Source organism: Tetrao urogallus (genome assembly GCF_951394365.1).
Source record: "Tetrao urogallus genome assembly, chromosome: 1".
Lineage (NCBI taxonomy): Eukaryota > Metazoa > Chordata > Aves > Galliformes > Phasianidae > Tetrao > Tetrao urogallus.
Window position 1 is genome coordinate 122,642,272 of NC_136813.1, and position 19,590 is coordinate 122,661,861.

At 44.1% G+C, this 19,590-nt stretch overlaps 2 protein-coding genes across 2 annotated transcripts in view; one reads left to right on the forward strand and one right to left on the reverse strand.

The window, feature by feature from the left end:
• The window catches only part of DUSP16 (dual specificity phosphatase 16), a gene marked incomplete at both ends in the record, with an annotated part of 32,607 nt that extends 23,923 nt beyond the window's left edge, over positions 1-8,684 (forward strand). Inside the window, 3 exons of the mRNA XM_079536964.1 lie at positions 3,357-3,516; positions 4,193-4,316; positions 7,511-8,684. Of these exons, the coding sequence (XP_079393090.1) occupies positions 3,357-3,516; positions 4,193-4,316; positions 7,511-8,684 (1,458 nt within the window). The remainder of the gene's footprint in view (positions 1-3,356; positions 3,517-4,192; positions 4,317-7,510) is intronic.
• An 8,329-nt stretch (positions 8,685-17,013) lies between these two features.
• The window catches only part of BORCS5 (BLOC-1 related complex subunit 5), a gene marked incomplete at both ends in the record, with an annotated part of 55,438 nt that continues 52,861 nt past the window's right edge, over positions 17,014-19,590 (reverse strand). Inside the window, one exon of the mRNA XM_079547754.1 lies at positions 17,014-17,244. Coding sequence (XP_079403880.1) covers positions 17,014-17,244 — 231 coding nt within the window. The remainder of the gene's footprint in view (positions 17,245-19,590) is intronic.

Here is a 19,590-nt window from a genome sequence, read left to right on the forward strand (position 1 = left end):
TATACATTTTATGATTTCATATTTGCTTGTACAATTTTCATACATGATAAAAGTAACAGGCAATTCTTTATTCTGAGCATGTTACTTGTTCACTGCACTGAAATGGACCTTAGTAACTCAAATGGAGTCTTGGTACCTCATCTCATGCAGTCAGTTTTGGTGACTGTGAGTGGAAAGACTTAAGTGGCTCCTGGCTTAAATGTTGGTACAGCTGTGGGAACAAATGAACCTACCTCTCAGAATGCATTTGGTATTGTCCCATCTATTGGTAACTCCACATTTCCTATTTTAATCAGTTTCTTGAGATCCAACTCAAAGACAGTGATAGCTTGAGATCACGACTGTAGAAATGCCAAGGGCAGAAAGATGCTCCATGTGGCTTGTAATTTCTGCTGCTCTTCCTTCCACACTTTGCTTTGTGGGTAGCCTGGATGCTACACAAGGCTTTTAGGAAGAGCAAGCAGGATGCTTCTCAATACACAGAATGCTCAGAACTACCAATACATGATATAAAAGCTGGGAAGTGAAGCACATTCAAAAGGAGAGAATGAAAAAGAAAAACCAGTCATTAGTAGCAGAGGTCTGTCTCCATTACGACAGTCAAGAAGATGGTAAGTGGTTAAGTTCATGTGCTCAAGTTTCATGACCTAACTGCTTTCGTCAGTTCCTGGGGACAGTAAGAAGTCAGCATTGTGTGAAGATGATAATAGTGACTTTAATTCAAGTTCAGATTTTTAAAAATACTTTTCTAGAAAATTCAAGCAAGATTCCCAGCACTGTAAAATATGGTTGTTCGCACTGACTGTACTTTTGCCTTCAGATGCTACCTGTGAGGTCCCATTATCTCACTACTGACCAGACATACTGATTTCCCTAAAATCTAAATGTCTAAAATACTTGCAAAAACCCTCTATTTGCAATTCAGTTGAGCACAGTAATTGAAAGATGTGAATTTTCAGCATGGTTTGTCAAGATGAGGTAAACTTTTCAGATCTTTTAGAGGATAATCTCTGAGTGCATGAGGGGGGGAAATTTGTCTTGAACAGATTGTCCTGTAACGTGACCTTTTAGAACACTGATGCTGTTTGCCACTACTACTTCTACTGATAATGATTTATGTATGAAAAACAAGCAAATGCATATGTTTGGGTTGTGTCCTTAAGGACAATTAATGATGGCTTCAGAAAATAATTAGGAGATTACTTATATTTTTGCTTAAGAAATTTATTTTTAAATGCTTAATTCTGAAAATGTCTGTACCATTCTCTGCAGTGACAAAGCACTAAGAACCTCATGGAGTTTCTGAACTAGCTTTCCAATGTGTTGTTTAACAATCTGGTGATCAATGGTGTTGCTTTATCTAAATACATGTATTTGCAAAAAGTGTACTTGTTTCACCATTATCAGTTCTCTTTTACTGTAGTTGATAAAGAAGCCCATTTCACTTTCTGGGTCTCAGTCTTTGATATATTGTTGACTATTGATATCAGATCGCATTGCAAGAGGCTACTTTGCTCATCTTTGTTGATGTTCAGATTTGAGAAAATAAGACAAACTCAAGTTTTCTGCTTACATCACAAATTTTGTACCAGCATTTGAGCTGTAAGGTTCTGCTTTGCTCCTTACATAACTATCATGTTGTTGGTTTTTTTTCTTCCAGACCTGGATTTTATTTCCTGGAACAAACTAACAGTGTAGGGTGTCATTAATTCTAAGATTAAACAAATCATAAAATGTAAATAAGCTGACAAATGAGCATTTATCTTCTTTTCACAAAGCTGTTAGTACTAGGATTTCTGGATTTTCCTTCCATCATAATGCACTTCTTCCTCTTGGGTGCCTTACAGTGAAGACACTGTTATGGTTATTGTATTACAGTGTGCTGCATAAGGATTTATTGATACTTTAGAACAGAAGGAGCGTAACTTCTTTCTTCAGGCTTGGTCTCAAAGATGAGTACTAACACATTTCTGGGTGTCTTTTTGGCTCAGTACTTTCAGACTTAGTGTCTGCAGCCTTTTAATTCCTATTTGAGTAATCGAATTCCAAATTCATCAGCTTTCCAGCGCTTCTCACTGCAAATTTAATTTATGCTTGCCTATATATATGTGTGCCTGTGTTCAGCCCTTCTACATATACACCACAACGTACACACAGTGTACCTGTGTAGTAAACATTACAGTTTATTTAACCTGATTTGAACAAGATAGATACTTTAGACATACTGCCATGTCCCTGTTTCTCCTCTTGCTATTGCTCCTTGTTTGGCATAATTGTACTTTTTAATATAACTGCTGCAAAAGCTAAAGAATTACAATCAGAATTCTGGTTTGTTTTTTTGTTTTGTTTTGGTTTTTTCCTTATTTTTTGTGTTTGGTTTAAATCAAAATCTGGCAAAACATTTCCCCTTACAAGTATCTGTACAGCTGCTGTCACTGCTTACCACATCATACCTGTAACAGAATGGTGGTTTGATAATGAATACATTAACTTGCTTACTTTTCTGTGGCAAGGTCCTTACTTAAAGGAGATTGGGTGGACGTTTTGTGGAGTGACCTAGCAGTTGTTTCTAGTACTCAGGCATCAAGGTGCCTGCTGCATCAAAGGCTGCTTTGTGACACAATTCTAAATACAAAGAACATAGCAAGATGCAACATTTGTTTGTTTATTTTGCAACCATGAAAATCATTTTACTTAAAAGGCCCAGCTGATTGCATGCTTTGAGTCCTTTCTTGTTCCTGTGACAATTCTGGAGGACTAAAGACTGAAAACTGAAACAGGGGCAATCTCAGACCATAAAACTGCAGTTAGTGCTGTACAGAAGCAGCCTACTTCAAGGTCTTGGTTTCGAATGAATTTCACACCTTGCCTTTGAAATAAAGAAGCCTTAGGTACTTGAAGAGGTGACTGCAGGAAGCATCAGTTTCATTTCACATTTCTTATTATCTGTGATGGGATAATCTCATCTGGGATAATTGATCCTCAACACATGTATTCAGGTCAGCAAACTGCACATGGGAAATGTTTGATTATGTTGTCATCGTGCAGGGTGAGAATTTAAACCAAAGTAGCAAAAAAACCAAACTGATTCTCTTGGAAGTGACGCTTCCTAGGAACAGATGGTATTCTGCCATTATTTCTGTTGTTAATTTTGTTCTTCTAAAATTTGCAGTTCATAGGCTACTTGAACATTCTGGACGTCTCATTAAAAGCTGTTTGAATAGTCAAAGGCTTAACAGTGATCTTTTTCAAAAAACAGTGCCCCTTCTTGTTATGTACATTTGAGTTCATGATTTCCTCGTAGTGCTCCAAAGGTATTTTTTGACTGATCTGCTTTTAATCTTTCTCTTTCATAGGAGATGATCCAGCAGAATGATATTGGATATGTACTAAATGCCAGTAATACTTGTCCAAAGCCCGATTTCATTCCAGAATCCCATTTTTTGAGAGTGCCTGTGAATGACAGCTTTTGTGAGAAGATTTTGCCTTGGTTGGATAAATCAGTTGATTTTATAGGTGAGAAGAAACTTTATGTTGGCTCTCTAAAACACTTTCTGGATTACTCTGTGTGTCTGCCTCCAATTTTGGCTGGAGAAGACCTGAATTCTTTCTGGGTGGTATGAAAATACCCTAAGGATCTGCATATACAATCACCATCACTTCATAAGCACAGAACCAAAGTAACCAAAGAAGGGAGATTCTGCCACTGCGTGTTCCAGCACTTACAGAACAAAGACACTTTTTAAGAGCACAGCTTTGCTTTCTGGCAACCTGCTAGATGCGTGATATATGCCTGCAGAGAGTGAATTAGAAAATTAGACATACAGATCCTGTCTTTGAGCAGTAAGCTAACAGATAAACTGGCCAAGTCGTTTCTAATCTTACATACAAGCAAAAAGCAAGTGTTTGTGATGGAACAGTCAGCTTTCCCAGAAATCTAGATGGGGGTTGTTTATGTGCATGTTAAAGTAAATGCAGCATGCTGTAACTGCAGTGCATTTCCTCTGTGTAGTCATGTGTTTTTTCTATACCGAATGCAGCGATTGAGAAAATAAATAATTGTTGTTCAAAGCTTCCATGAAATCTGTAATTGGTAGCCATTTTTGGAAGTTCTGAACAATTTCAAAATAACATTGCTTTCCTTGCAAAGTTTTCATCATAATATAATGCTGCTGATTTCTTTGGTATGCAGAAAAAGCAAAAGCATCAAATGGCCGTGTGTTAGTGCACTGCTTAGCTGGAATATCTCGTTCTGCCACAATCGCTATTGCATACATCATGAAGAGAATGGATATGTCCTTAGATGAAGCTTACAGGTAAGGAGAAAGTTTCCCTTCATGTTAATTCTTGTGTCTGGCAGCCTGTTTTTGAAGCAGTAAAAAGTTGTACGACCAAGTGCAGAAGCAGGCATGTTACTTTATGATGTAGCTCATTGGCCTGTAGGCATTCTTGCTTTAAATGTAGATTTCCACCATAAACAAATGAGTGGCTGTGTGCAGACATTGCGCACCAAATGTTCATTCAAAGTGCTGATGTTGGCCTTTGCTCTGAGTAGGCAAATAAATGAAATTTAAACCGCATATGTACCTATATATACACAGATATATCATACAGAACACTGTCTTGCAATCTGAAGAGAGAATGAAATGGAGAAAGAATGAGAACTGAGGATATTTATAATCCCGTTTGTGACAAATGCTAGGCTGGATTTATTTACTTCAGTTTGGCACTTGCTAATGCTCTCAAAGAAGTGCCTGCAAGTAAAATGCATATGAATTAAGGAAGCAACTTTGCTCCTATTAATTTCCAACAAAAACTCTTGGACAAAGTATTTTCAGGTATAAGCACTATGTGGGATTAGGGAATTCTTGAGGGAACCCCCTCACACACTTTTTCCACCTTCAAATCACAGTATTTCTGTACTTGTATTGTGAACACTACATTCCACATGAATTGACTTGACTGCAGTTTACCACAGCTTCTCTGTTTCAGCTGACAAACTTCTTTTTGTTCCTGCATAGCACAGGAAACGCTGCCTTCCTTCTTGACAGACCTTGCAGGCTAATTGGCAGAGCTGACGCACCTCCATTACATGCGTCACACAGAAGCAGTTTGAATAATTGTGCTGGAGCAGCTTGAGAGGAGCACCTTCCAAATCACTGTTGTGTTTGCTAGCACTATCTCTAAAAACAGAGATGGGAACAGAAAGATGAACGGTTTTCATGGGACACGTTCTTTTAAGTTGCTTATGGCATGTAAGAAATGCCATCTCTTCCATGTAAGAGGTGCCAGAGCTGCAGATGTCCCCCATAGCATTTAACAATCTGCAGAAAGATTTCTGCCACTGCTTACTGACTGTTTGGTTAGTTGGGTATGATGAAGTAGGTTTGGCTTGTTAAGAAGCAGAGGTGAAACTTCAGAGGGACACAGCGAGAGACAGTAGATGCACTGCTGGATGCAGATGGTTACTGTGCAAGGCATGAGCTTGATTCCCTGAGCAGCTGGTCTGATCCCAGACTGCAGGTCTGCAGGTGAGAGCTGTACAGTGCTGAATGCTTCTTAAAGGCACACCTCAGTGAGCTTTCACTGAGCAAGAAGTGCTTCTTTGTTCTTTCCATGACACATCCTTGACCTTTTTTTTTTCTTTGCACTGTAAATGCTGAACAACTACTGTGAAACTTTGACTTTATTTTAATGTATTTCCTTTGATATGATTTAGTGAGAAAGGTCTGCAGCACACTTCACTTATTCGTTTGGAATCTTTAGCTAGCAAAGCTTAAAAGGAAAGTACTTTTTCTGGTTTAATGAAAGGTATTAGATAAAATGTTTGTCTGGAACTTCTAAAAAAATACAAGGTGACGCTAAATGTTACTTGAAATGAAAGACCTGAGGAAATACACTATTTTCATTTTTTGTTTGATTTGTAGAGTGGACTATGCAAGGGAAACAAACATCACCATTTAAATATTTTGCATATTTTTCAATAAGAAAAGGCATGCATTTTGAAATGACAAGTTTTGCAAAGCCTTGTAACTTGGCAGAAGGGATCAAGGAGACTTTCTTGATGCCTTTTTCAAGTTAAAAAAAGCTAGTTTTAAAGTTAAAACTGTCATATTTTGGAGTGGGAGGAGAGAAAAGTTGAGGGAATGGGGTTGCTCTTCAGAGTGGAAATTTCCACCATCACTTTGTGCAATCTGTTCTTGCAGGTCATAACATCAGCTTGACTATTCGCTCCTATTCAGATGATTAGCAAAAAATAACAGTGCCTGCTGTGTTCAAAAAACTTGGTGTCCTTGAAGTTGTTGCAACGTCAAAAAAAAAAACCACAAAACCCTTCTTTTTTGCATTGTCGTGTGCTTGCATTTATGCCCCCGTGTGTGTATACGCATGAGTACACCTTAGAATTTTTCTCATGCCATTTTTAAAAACTGCACACTCACTTTTTGCATGTGTCACCAGAGAGATTTGCTGCCTTTAATAATATTTAATTTCTTCATTATGTGTGTGATTGCAGTAGGTTTAGCTATTCAAGCTCTCTTCTCCTGTTAATTCCCTTGTCATCTGCTACCTTCACCGCTCAGGAATGGGAAGGGAAAAAAACAAAAAAAGAGGGATTTGGACAGCCTCCTCTTTTACAGTCAGTAAAAATACAAACTTTTTAGCTGCACTACAAATCAGGCAAAATCTCCTGCCATATTTAATTCTGAATTACACAATGTGACTTCAACACTGAAGTTTTTCATTCATTTGCAGTCCTGATTCAGGAACATGTTTTGAAGTTATGTCTTGCAGGTTGTTCATATTCAAAGTGCATGACTGCATAAGTATGAGAGTTAGGCTGTTTCCTTCAGGACTGGAGAATACTTATTACGTGGATTCGGTGATGCTGTTACTCTTTTACTGTCGAACACAGGCTGAATGATTTTTTAATGCTGCATTTGCTTATTTTCCTTTTTGATGATCATATCAGTGGTCAATATCAGAGTATGGCAGAAGTGACTGGCATTTGCTGTGCAAGGTCAGCATTCATGAGAGCAATCTCTTGACAAAGGTAAAACGGGACAGGAAGCACTGATGGCATGAAAGAGAGAGGAGAAAGAAGTATGGGATTCCAGCCACTCAGACAGTGGGGACAAGTGCTCTGCTTTCTGCTTCGGCGCTGTTCTCAACACTGGAGGAGCTCTTAGATTCAGCCAGAGACCAAAAATAGCAATGACACAGTAAAATAAACGATTTCTTCAAACCTTGCTGTAGACACCATAAAGAGGTAAACTGAAAGCTTTCTTTCCTCCATCTTTAGCTGCCTTTAGGTAATAAAGAGTTGAGAGAACCCATCATTACATTGCATAAAAGCTGTCCTCTTTTCCATTCTTAAGTTATCCATGCTTGTCAGAACCTCAGGTGAAGCATCCTGACGAGTATTAGGCTGCTAACCTTAGGATGAGTGCTCTAAGTGTTATTTCAAGTCTGAGCAGCAAGTTCTTAAAATAATTTGTTCTTCTCTTTCCAGATTTGTGAAAGAAAAAAGGCCGACCATTTCTCCCAACTTCAACTTTCTGGGCCAGCTTTTGGACTTTGAGAAAAAAATCAAGAACCAGAGCGGTCAGCCTGGACACATCAGCAAGCTGAAACTTCTGCACTTGGAGAAAAGCGGCGAGCACGTGCTGGTGCCAGAGGGGGGGCAGAGCAGCCTCGCCACAAGTCAGCTCTGCATCACTGCTACCTCAGAGATCGTAGAACCGAAGCCCGCAGACCCTGGCAACATGCCATGCACTCACTTGCCCTCGCTGGAGGACAGCCCACTGGTACAGGGCATAAATGGGCTGCACGTCTCCCTAGATAAGGTAGAAGACAGTAACCGGCTGAAGCGCTCCTTTTCACTGGATATCAAATCTGTGTCCTACTCTGCCACTAGCAGCTGTGTGACTGCATCAGTGCAGGGCTTCACCTCTTCTGAAGATACCCTGGAGTACTATAAACATGCAACAGCTTTAGAGGGAAGCAGCAAGCTGTGTCAGTTCTCCCCTGTGCAGGAGGTCTCAGAGCAGACCCCAGAAGCCAGCCCTGATAAAGAGGAAGCAAACCCTCCAAAGAAGGCCCAGAATGCCTGGCAGCTGGATAGCCAGAGCAAGCGGCACGTGGGGAGATCCAGCAGCGGTGCAGTCACTCAGCGGGCGCTCCTGTACCCGCTGCACCGGAGCGGGAGCATGGAAGACAACTACCGAACGAACTTCTTGTTTGGGCTCTCCACCAGCCAGCAGCACTTGGCGAAATCTGCGGCTGGACTGGGCCTCAAAGGCTGGCACTCGGACATCTTGGCTCCTCAGACATCGGCCCCATCCCTTACCAACAGCTGGTACTTTGCAGCCGAGTCCTCACATTTCTACTCTGCCTCTGCCATCTATGGGAACAGTGCTGCCTACTCTGCCTACAGCTGCAGCCAGCTGCCCACGGGCTGCGAGCAAGCCTGTGCTGTGCGCAGGAGGACGAAGCAGGGCAACCGCGGAGACTCCAGGCGGAGCTGGCACGAGGAGAGTTCTTTTGAAAAGCAGTTTAAACGCAGAAGCTGCCAGATGGAGTTTGGGGAAAGCATCATATCGGACAACAGATCCAGAGAAGAACTGGGGAAGGTGGGCAGTCAGTCGAGCTTTTCGGGCAGCATGGAAATCATTGAAGTGTCCTGAGGAGTGGTGGACTAGTGTGACTGTAGCGGAGGCGCTCCCCCTCCAGATCCCTGCAGGTCTGAAAAGGACAAACCCTGTGCAGAAGGGGGAGGGAGGAGACATGGAGCTTTGGTGGGAGCACAGTGACTAGATTGATAGAGCAAGGCAACAAGAGAACATCCGCACGAGGAGACTGAGCCTACCATTGGGGTCTTCTCCTCCCATCCTGGAGAAGGGCAGAACATTTCAAAGATTTTCCCCTGACACAGGAAGCAATTACGTGCAATGGATTGCACATCCTTTCAATGTTTTCAGAAAGGAAACTCTCTTGGTACCAGACCATTTCTCTGCTTCCACTGAAACACGCTCCTACCCATCAAAGCTAGTTTTATTCTCCCGTCCTCAAGCCCCAAGTCCTCACCAGTGCACCTTAGCTCTGACGCTGAGCCAACCTCTGGAAGGAGACCTGAGGAGAAAGGAGGCTGGGAGTGATTCCAAAGGAACTAGGGACTGGTTGCAGCAAGGCTGGTCTGAAAAGACAATTCAGACAAATGTAAATACTGGTGTAACTATTGTTCTAATGGATAGGCTTTAGGTGATTTTCTAGAGAGCTGCTTCAGAGAAGAAACCAGTACCTCAAAAATATAACAAACTAGGGCTTTATGGCTGCCGGATGCCGGTAGTCAGTTGGTAAGCAATGTGAACAAGTAACAACTAGCCACGTTGGATTTTTTTTAAAGCTGTCTACGCACAAGTGTTTCAGTTGGCCTAGCAGTAATTCTTAAGACAAGTGATCTGTATTTGTGGCCATTTCCCCCATTCTTTTGAAATATAAAATAAGCAGTGTTTGTATTTCTGCTATTAAGCTGGCTTCTGGGAGAGGGACAGTTTGGCTTCTAAGCTGTAATGGAGCAGTTACCACTTAAGATGACAGAGAAGTGGCTAGTACAATGCCACAAAGCCCTCTTCTGGACAATTAACAATTCAACAGATGGCTCTAGAAAAAAGGGGTTGTAAGCTCCGGTGGGCTGGGGTTTTGTTCTGAACTGAGGACTACCTTACAGGCCTGTTTTTCATACCCAGCTCCAGTCTACGTGTGGGATGAGAGTGATTCATGGTTTTGTTTTTTTTCCCCCCCACCATCTTCACCCAGACTGAGGACTCTGAGGCAGATGCCCGTTTCAGGTTTGCTGACTTCATTTGAGAAAGAGGTCTGTTCATGTGTCCAGGGAAAACAGAAAGGGGAACTCCAAAGTCCCATCTCATAATGGAGTGGGAAAGAAACAAGAGTTTGAGAAGACAGCTTTAATGGAAAGCCTGCTCACCTCCTGCACTTGCAGATCCAAAGGAACTTCAGTTTTGGCTGCTGTCCTCTGTCCCAGCTTAGGGTCCTGGTTTCCCAGTGTGCTGATGCAGAATTTGGCTGCAATTGTCTCTAGTTGCTCTGCCACGGGCCAGCATTCTGTTTTCTGATCTCCACCAACCAAGAATGTGCCAGGGTGAGGAGGTGTTTTTTCCCCACTGCCAGCGAGGTGTTTCATGGGAGATGAGGCACGGCCTCCTTGTGTTGTTTTTGACAGAGAACCAGCTGCTTCCCCTGCAGCGTGCCATTCTTGTGGTATGTCAGCTGCTGCTGTGCATGCACAGCGCTGTGCCGAGCTGGCAGTGGGCAAGGAGTGGGAGCAGATGCGCAGTGCAGAGCTCTGTCTTCCCCCTGGTGCTGGGATGGAAGCTGCACACGTGTTAGCTTGGGCTTCCCCGAGGCCCCACAGAACGCAGATGTGGGGGGAAATATATTGTTTTGTCCAATTTCAGTGCAGGCGGCTGAAAACTGTAAATCACATGTAACAAAAACCTACCCCTGGCCAACAGCTTTAAAAAAAAATTGTCTGCGGCAAACTGAAGCCCTAATTCAAGTCAGCAGCTTGGGTGTTGTTTTTTTTTACTGTAAGTTTAGCTATTTTGTGACTCAAATCTCAGGTTTTACTATATTGAAAAGCAGAGAAAATCTCATCTTTGTTTTGTGGCTAGGATGTGACAGTTTCCTACAGCGGACTGTATAAAATAGCACTGAAAGCTACAGCGTTGATTAACTTGATCCTAAATCGTGCAAAAGACACACAGAGAGGCAGCAAGAGGATGGGCTGAACCTAGAGGCTGTGTTGGTGAGGTGTGTGAAGTGCCGGAAGAAGGGCAGCGCAGGCAAGGGCAGCCAACGCTGTGCTGTGAAGTAGGTCAGGCTGGAGCTGCTTGTTAAGCATACTGCCACTTGGCTGTGTTTACATAACGAGTGAAAGCAATTACATTATGACTGTTTCCAGCATATATACACACTGAGCGTGTATATATACACAACCATTTAGTTGTGCTCCTCTCAGGCAGATTTCAGTAAAGATCCATGGCTTTCTTTGATTTAAATCACTTAATGGGGTAAGCGCAAATAAATCCCTGCAGGCAGGAACAGAATTTTCCTGGGTTTTGTGTTCTCATGTGTGAGAGTGTCCCCACGCTCACATGAGCGTGAGTGAGAGTCCTAGTCTCTCTACACATGCACATAGGTATGCTTCAGTTTTTGTGGGTGACTCCTTCTGAGGGACTGAAATTTGGATGTCTGGCTCCTAGGGATTTCCAGTGTGCTGCAGTCACTGCAGGCATCAAAGCTGTAGGCTCAGAGTGTTGGGGGACAGGTTCCTGTAGGAGGAAGCCGTAAATCAATATCCTGTGCAGGGTGCTGCCCTATTTCACTTCTCCAGTAGTGTACTGTACCTGAATGATGCTGGAAATGGTTTTTAGAAGGGCAGAACGCGAAATGGAGGGTGTAAGGGGGGAAGGTGTACGTGTTCAATATGAATATAATGATCTTTGGTGTATGGAAGGTGTTTAAATGGTTCAGAGAGATGTGAGTTTCTCATATTGTGTCATGAGCATTACCTGTATGTTATGATGAAATAAAATCATAAATGGTACCTGTTTATACAGAACAGGAAGGAGCCTGTGTGTGTCTGGCTGCGGAGCACCCGCTGCCTGCCTACAGCAGGAGTGCTAACAGCAGCCAGGGCTGGCAGGGTGCATCCCTGCTGTGTGCATCCTCTGCAGCTGTGCCTGTTCATGGACAGCACAGACCAGGGGACACTGTGGCTGCTCCTTACAAACCGATGATCTCACAGTTCCAGCCTCTCACCTGTTCCTGCTTACCCCTTCTGCTCCCTTGAAGAGCGGTAATGGCACTTTCCTTTCTCTTGCCACTTTTCATGCTGGAGAACTGAACTGCATGGTCTCACACAACAGCAGTTGTCATTACACTGTTCACAAAACAGCAGCACTGGCTTTTCTAGAAGCAAGAATTTCGGCTTGTTCATTTTACCTGGGACACACCGCATTTTTTCTTGTCTCCCATACTTCTTACTCAAACAGCGTAATTACACTCATACTTGTGATGGAATCTGCCTGTCCTGAAACATTCAGAACAGCTTTCAAATACTGAGGGAGGTTATGCCCCTCACTGCTCCTTCAGAGAACAGCTTATACAAAAGTAGCGTATATTAGAATAAAGTCCTGCAGCAGAGTGTGGGTGCCAAGGCTTTATCCTTAAAATGGCATCAGCTTGCTGTCCTACAAAACAGCCCTCCCCTCTCACCCCTGCCAGCAGACAGCTTTTCACAGAGACAGTCTTAAGACTAACTCCAAGAACTCAAGAGGCAACAGAAATTTGCTGTTCAACAAGATTTAATTTTTGTTTCACTGCTGAAGGCGTCCTGAGGTCACTGTGTTCTTGATCTAACCATCACAGTTAAATTCCTGGAGTGGACTGAAAACAAGATTTGGCCAGCCTTACTTTTGATGGGGCAGTGGAGGTTATGAAAAAGAGCATAAATGCTGTTCTTGCTGACTGCAAGCTCATCTGCTAGCTGCTCCTTACACTTGGACTCACAGCACAAGCTTTAAATCATTCCTAACAAAAAGTGGTGGTACGCTGAGAGGCCAGAACAGCAGGCCTGGCCATTCTTGAGTTCTAAAAAGGCCATTATTGGCCCGTCTGAGATCTGAAATTTCTGAGATTCAGGAAAACTTATCTAAATATGCACTTTAGTAAGACAGCCATACCTAGTTAGAACATCAGATCATTTAAAAAGCATCTCTATGCATTTGCATCTCCCCAGGTGCAGGAGAAAAGACCATCACCTCAACGCTTTCTCCACAGCAGGACGATTCTGCTGCCAGAATTCTGCTGCCAGTTCTCCGCTAAATCTGCTTTTCTGAATTTCTTAGAATGGCTTTCCCTGTAGGAAGCAGCCACTGATACACCAGGGATGTTCTTATGACATTGACCCACAGCTCCTGTCCTGGGGGAAGAGTGTGCAGTCGTATCTCAGGGCCAGGGGCAGTATCTCACTGACTCCCTGACTCAGCACAGGGGTGGACAGCCAGCTCAGCTGCAGCCCCCCCACTAGCACAGCACGGCATCACTGTACACATCATTCACTTGAACTGGATACCTGTGTCAATCCCAGCTGGAACAGCGTCCAAAGATACCGGCTGTTTCATTCTTGGACACACACCTCCTTACCATCATCAGGCCACCTCTGGGGCACAAACAGAACAGGAAAGCTGAGGTACGACTGAGCACAGTCCCCAGCCTTCATGGCAAGAAGCAATGTATGTAAACAACAAGCAAGGCACTTGGAAAAGAGCAATACCAAACATTTTAATGTTGGAGCTGGAACATATAGCACACATGCAGCTGTATACAGAGCAAGTCAGTGAAGAGGATGATAATGCACAGACCAAGGGGCACTGGAGCACAAGGCTCACAGTCAGATCACACGCTGGCAGCACAAGATGCAGAGGGAAGGTACAGCACTGCTGCACAATACCAGTGGAATGCCAGCCGATAGGGCAAAGGGCCTGTGGACGTGCCTATTTCTGCTCACTCCATGTAAAAGCCTAGAGGAGGGGACAGACCTTTTAAATATTTAAATATATTTAAATATATATAATTTAAAATACATTTATTAAAAACAACAACAACAAATTTTCTGTCCCCTTCACTGGATTTTCACAGGAACTGACCAGCAGATAGGCTGGTACTTCAGCACCCTGACAATGCATTAAATTAGAGAAAAGACAAAAGTTAACAAAGGAAACCACTTCCTCCAGTGCAGTACTATACAGTGCCGCAGCATTTTGTGCCACAAGCACACAAGGCAGCAAAGGAATTGGAGCAGCTCAGGCCCCTGAAGAAACACAGCCCAGGGCCTCACTTCACTCTCCAGCTTTTCGGGTTTTACACCAGCAGGCTTTGTCCGCATCTGCCTCGCATGAGTTTCATTTCCCATCACAACCAGAAATGGGAAGAAATGCTTCTTTTGAGAGGACTGCGACAGATAATTCTGTTCAAAACACTAACAATCTGTCCTTCGTGTTAAAAGTAGCAGTACGGTTACAAGAGAGACCCGAGTTTTCTCCACTACTGACTGGCTCAGGAAAGGAAACGTGTAGGCAGAATAGTCATAGTCACGTCTCACATCCCTGCTGCATGGAGTGAGAGAGTAAAGCAAAGTCTCACCTTGAGCATCACCCACTCCTAAGGTGAATTCAAAAGCAGCACATGGAGCAAAGCACAGGGCAGCCAAACAACAGCAACATGCAGCAGAAAAGGGCTTCCCTTCAGCAAGAGGTCTAAGAATGATGGTGATAAAGCTACTGACTATGCTTTAAATAGAACTGTTAGCCATCCCTTAAGAACAGAGGATACAGGAATTTTTCAGGACATGTATGAGATCTGTCGAATGGAAGTGATGGACCTGTGTTCTTTGGAAGAGGCTGACATTTCAATCCTGATTTCCTTCTAGTTAAGTTATAATATCTATTACAATTTACCCTTGCTGTTCAGGAGTCACTAGCTGGGAGATCCAGCAGTGTACCCAGAAGCTTAAAAGGCAGTAAGCGCATAGGAGTACACATTTTCTCCCATTATCAGCCCAATAGGTAGGCAAATAAGAAACCGATTTGCAGCCCTTGCTCCTTCACGTTCCGGACAGGAGCACTATTCTCTCATCTGCATCAGCACTGCAAGGAACAACGCTTTCATCTGATGCATAACATTGTAAGGAAAACGTCCAAAGCTTTACATCAGTGAGCATCCACAACCTTGCCCCTGCTGGCAGATCTGGTATCTAGATCTACTCCTGGCCTAAGCTGCCTGCGCTCCAGGGCACAGGGAACCTCACACTGGATGGAGACAGCAGCTGAATGCTACACTTTATGCACTTCCAAGCAGCTTGGTCTGGACAAGGAGGACAGAATGCCTGCACAGCTATTTCAAGTTACTGACTACTGAACCATGTCTGGTGGCAGGTGGCAAAGAATGTCTCCAGGAAGGATGGTAAGGATACTCTTGGCATGACCATGGGAAGCAGGTTGTCACAGGTTGCTCCCATAAGCATCAACATTTTTTTTTTTTTAAAACAAACCAAATGTAAAATACTGCAAAACACAAGAGCATAGGTGGGAGTCTGCTCTTCACATTGTTATACTCTGTATGCACAACTACGCACCAACTCCACAGTGAGAGCAGTAAAGAAATGGGCTCACTGCTGCCCTTCTCAGAAGATATTCTGTTCACATCTTTGCCAATAGTTCTTCACCAGGCACGGTCCAGAGGGCCTCACAGCTATGGTACTCCATTCTCAGCAATGCTCACAATCCCCCCCAATCATGTTTCAAACACAGACCTGTGCTGGCTGCAGCATGCATTACAAAAAGGGCTATGTGGCCTCTGGTAATGAAGCAAAACTAGCATCCTGTTGCTCACTGCCTCCAGGAGCCATATACACTATCAGAAACCTATGATGCTGTCACACTCGAATGTCTGGAGACAATCTTTTGCTGATTAGGTACACTCATATGCTATGAGCTATTCCAGGAAGTCCCAAAGCCTGTACTGACAGACGGGTTGTGGCAGGGATTCCCTCGAAGTCTGGGATGACCACCTCTGAAATAAAACAACCATTCAAGTTCAGCCTCCTCACCAGCAACAGCATTCTGGGAGGTCTGTAATGAACACAAACCTACCACTGGCCCAGCAAGCCCAAGGCTTCCTGCTTCTGCTTTCAGGCTCTTTCTGCTGGGATAAGAGCTGCTGTGCAATTGCAGTGCAGGCTGCTTGAACACCATTTCTAGATGTGTAAATATTTCACAACAGTGTGTAAAATATCCCATTTTATACGGAGAGAAACCAAAGCCTGTGGCAGCAGCCCAGTAGCAGACTTGGCAGTCTGCAGTTCCCCAAGTCCCAGAGCAGTGCCTCAGCCCCATGAGCAGGCTGTGGACTGTCCAGCTGGGGCTCAGTTCACAGGAACGCAGGAACATCCTGTTGCCTTTGGAGCAGTTTGCGGAGCATGATCCCAAAGGGCCGTGTGGTTTTAGTCATAAAACACCACGCTCAGGCAAGCTCTCAGCATGACGGCAGTTCAGCCAGCACAGAGTCGGAAGGACTTTTCAAGTCTCCCCTCCAACTGCATCCCTCTGGTATAAAAGAGCACCAATAAATAAAAAAATACACAAGATCTGATCCCTTGTATCCAACTTTGGGGTGCCAAGTAAATAGGCAGGTACCAGCATCTGTTAGAACTGCACTGCAAAGTAAGGGACATGAACAGCCATCAGCTAGGGCACAGGATGCTGCCAGGACAAGGGGAGAAAAACATTAAAGCTGCTCAGCAATAACAGACATATCTGTAGCAGTCATTCCTTCACAGCCTCATTAAATGAGTGAGCCCATAAAAACAAAGAGCCTCAAGAAAGGACATGCCAAAATCCTGCCATGCAAACTGTGTTAATTATGATAATAGGCAGATTTTAATAAGCCAGTTCCTGGATCCCACACTTTCACCTATGAAACATACATATTTCCAAGGGCAGAGGATCTCAAAAATACTTGCCAGCCATCTAACTCTCTAAACCCTAGCAGCACAGAAAGCATGCTAGAGGGTTTGGCACACCCCATATCCCATTGAATTCTTCTAGTAAAAAGAATGGATGAATGAACTCCTCTGAAACCCACATCTAGTTACAGCAACAAAACAAACATCTCAGCACAGGTGGTGGCAGCGGAAGAGGAGAGAGCAGGGCAGGTAGAGAGAGATGAAAGCACAGTTAAAGTGTTCCTCTCCAAACAATGAGACCAGGGGAGCTCCTGGATTTCTGGCTACACAGCCCTGGCAGCTGGGGCTGTTCCTCCTTTGGTGCCCTAACAGAAAGTGAGACAACACAGCTGTCCACTCCGGCCAGTCTGGAGTCACTCCTGTGCCAAGCACTGGGGTGCAGGAGGTGGAGGGAGCTGGAGCAGCTAGGACTTTATCTCCCGGTCAGGTTTCATGCTGAAGGGCTCCAGCTGCTCATTCTCAGGCAGCATGCTGTTCAACCTCTCCATCAGCGGGACAGTCTGGTCAATGCCCATCTGAATACGGCGGAGGATGGCAGACATCTCGTTGACCTTCTGGATCTGCTCCGCATACTTGGCGTACTTCTTCTGTCGCTCCTGCATGAAGCTGTAAAGAGTTTCCACTGAGAGGTCCATCTGTTTAAAAACAAGCAGAGAAGCCAGCCATGTTAGGCCAGCTGTTACATAGATCCTACAGCACAGCACCTCCCCTATAAGCGTGTCAGACACCCCGCTGGATCTACAGGCCCGGTACAGAAGATCCTCTACCGGTGCTCAGCCAGTTCGCCACGAAATGGGATAAATTATAACTGTACATGGAGGACATGCAACCATCTATACACCGATTATTGGATGCACTGGATCACGCATGATATCCAAACACAGGGAAACCTCTGCCCACACCTTTGTATTTTTGGTAGAACTTGTTCACTTTCAAGTATTAACTTTATCTGCCAGTAGTAACACCACTGGCTTCAGCAGGTTGCTCTGTGACTGTTATTGCCATCATCAGCTGCAAAACTCCTGTCTTGAGAAAGAACCACAACAGATTAGTAGTGTCCCTAATTTCCCTGAATCCTAAAAATAAAAGTGTTATGAATGACCCCAGGAGAGACATTAGGTAAATCAGTCATGCAATTAAGCACGGTAAGCACCTAAACACAGCCAGAGAGTTATGACAATGACAGGAACTGCACTGCTATTCCTGCCATTGAACTATGGAGGTAGCTTTTGTAATTCACAGCTCAACTTTCCCTACAGCTAGCTTGTAAGCTCCAAGGAGGATTCAGCTGCTAACACCACACCACAAACACATCAGCCAACTCAGACTGTTTAAGCTGTTCACCACTCTGTGAGATACGCCATACATAAATCTCTCATTCACAGAGCCTGGTACATAACAGATTTATTCCGTTCTCTAAAAGCACACTGAAAACTCAGCTACTTCACCTTGCTGTAGCTGTATTCAGCAACCCCACTCGTCCCACAGCTGGTATATCTGAGCTGCAGGCATCCATCTCAGAACCAAGATAGAGCTCTCAGCACAGACAAAAATGTTAGCAGTGCAGTACTATTAAAAATCCCACTGCTGCCTTTGACAGCATTTAAACAGCAGGTGTAAAAGTGACCCAGCACTGATTTGGAGACACAAGGGGGAATGGGCAGCAAGGGGAAGAGGTTCAAGGAGAGGTGCAGGGCTGGAGAGGGAGCTGCACTGCTGACAAACATTGCTCTCAGGTCCTGGGGAAGGAGTCAAGACAAAAAAACGGTGAGAAACTGTTTTATTGAGGAACCAAAGTTACAAGCAACATTAAAAGCAAACAGACAGGTTTCCACTAAATTGTCATGGGGATTAGGAAGACTTTTTTTTCCTATCACCTCCATCAGAGCTGGATACAGCACCAATTAACCTTTTATTTCTTCTATATTTTCTGGTATTCTCAGGCTGAATTCTTCTTCTTTGCCTCTGTGCCTTCCTATGAATTCCTCCCTCCATGCTTCCCTGCATGAAAAAACATAAACCCAGCAGTGCAGGAAACTCCAAATGGAGTGGAAACAATTTAAGCCTACATAGGGGTTTCTATTAAAACTCTAGCTTAATAATTTAGGAGCTTGGCACTAGCTCTGTAAATCAGAGCGTGTAAAAGCAGACCACCAGCAGGTCTGCACAGGATGGAAGTAAATCCAATCCAATACCTAAAAATGTCCTACCTAACAAGAGCCAATGTGAAGCAGCAGCTAGCTCAGAGAAGCAGCCAGCTGAACAGCAGCATAGGGATCAGAGCAGAAACCTCCCTTGCTTCAAAGCCTTCCTCTCCAGGTAGGTTCCTCACATGGCCCCACAGCTCTATGCAAGGGCAAAGCAGGCATCCATCCAGCTTTGGAATAACAAAGCCCCCTTTTTACCTCCAGCAATTTCATTTGGTGACTTTCAGGCTCCTCATGTAAATCCCAGTGATGTCCACTTGCAGAGGGGAGCATGGAGAGAAGCTGGAGGGGAGGGGGAGCAGAAAAAGAAGAAAAGCAGAGTAGCCTTCCAAGCTACTTTTGGCCATGTTCACAGTAGCTCTATAAAAGCTGCCTCACAAAATAGAGAAAGGCTGTAAGTGAGCGTTTCCTATGGTTTCCTTACACCTAGCATTACAGTTCATCTGCTGTGAGAGGCCACAGCAACTGCAAAGCCTGTGACGCTGCAAGAAAGTCTGAGGTTGAGTAATCCTGAGGAAAGGCTAAGTTATACCCAGGCTGAACTTGGTCTTTTTAAATAGTAAAAGAAAAAATGTGGTGGGCTAACTCTTGCATCTAAATGCCAGTGACTCTTTGCAGTCCTTCTTGACGCAGGCATAAAAACACATCAGCATTCTTGGTGCCTCCTGCTGGAAGCAGGCTCCCTCCAGGGCCAAACCTTGTGCTGTCACCTCCCTCGTGCACACAGTGCTGCTTCCCATCTCCTTAGTTCCACGTGGCAGCAATAAAAAGCAC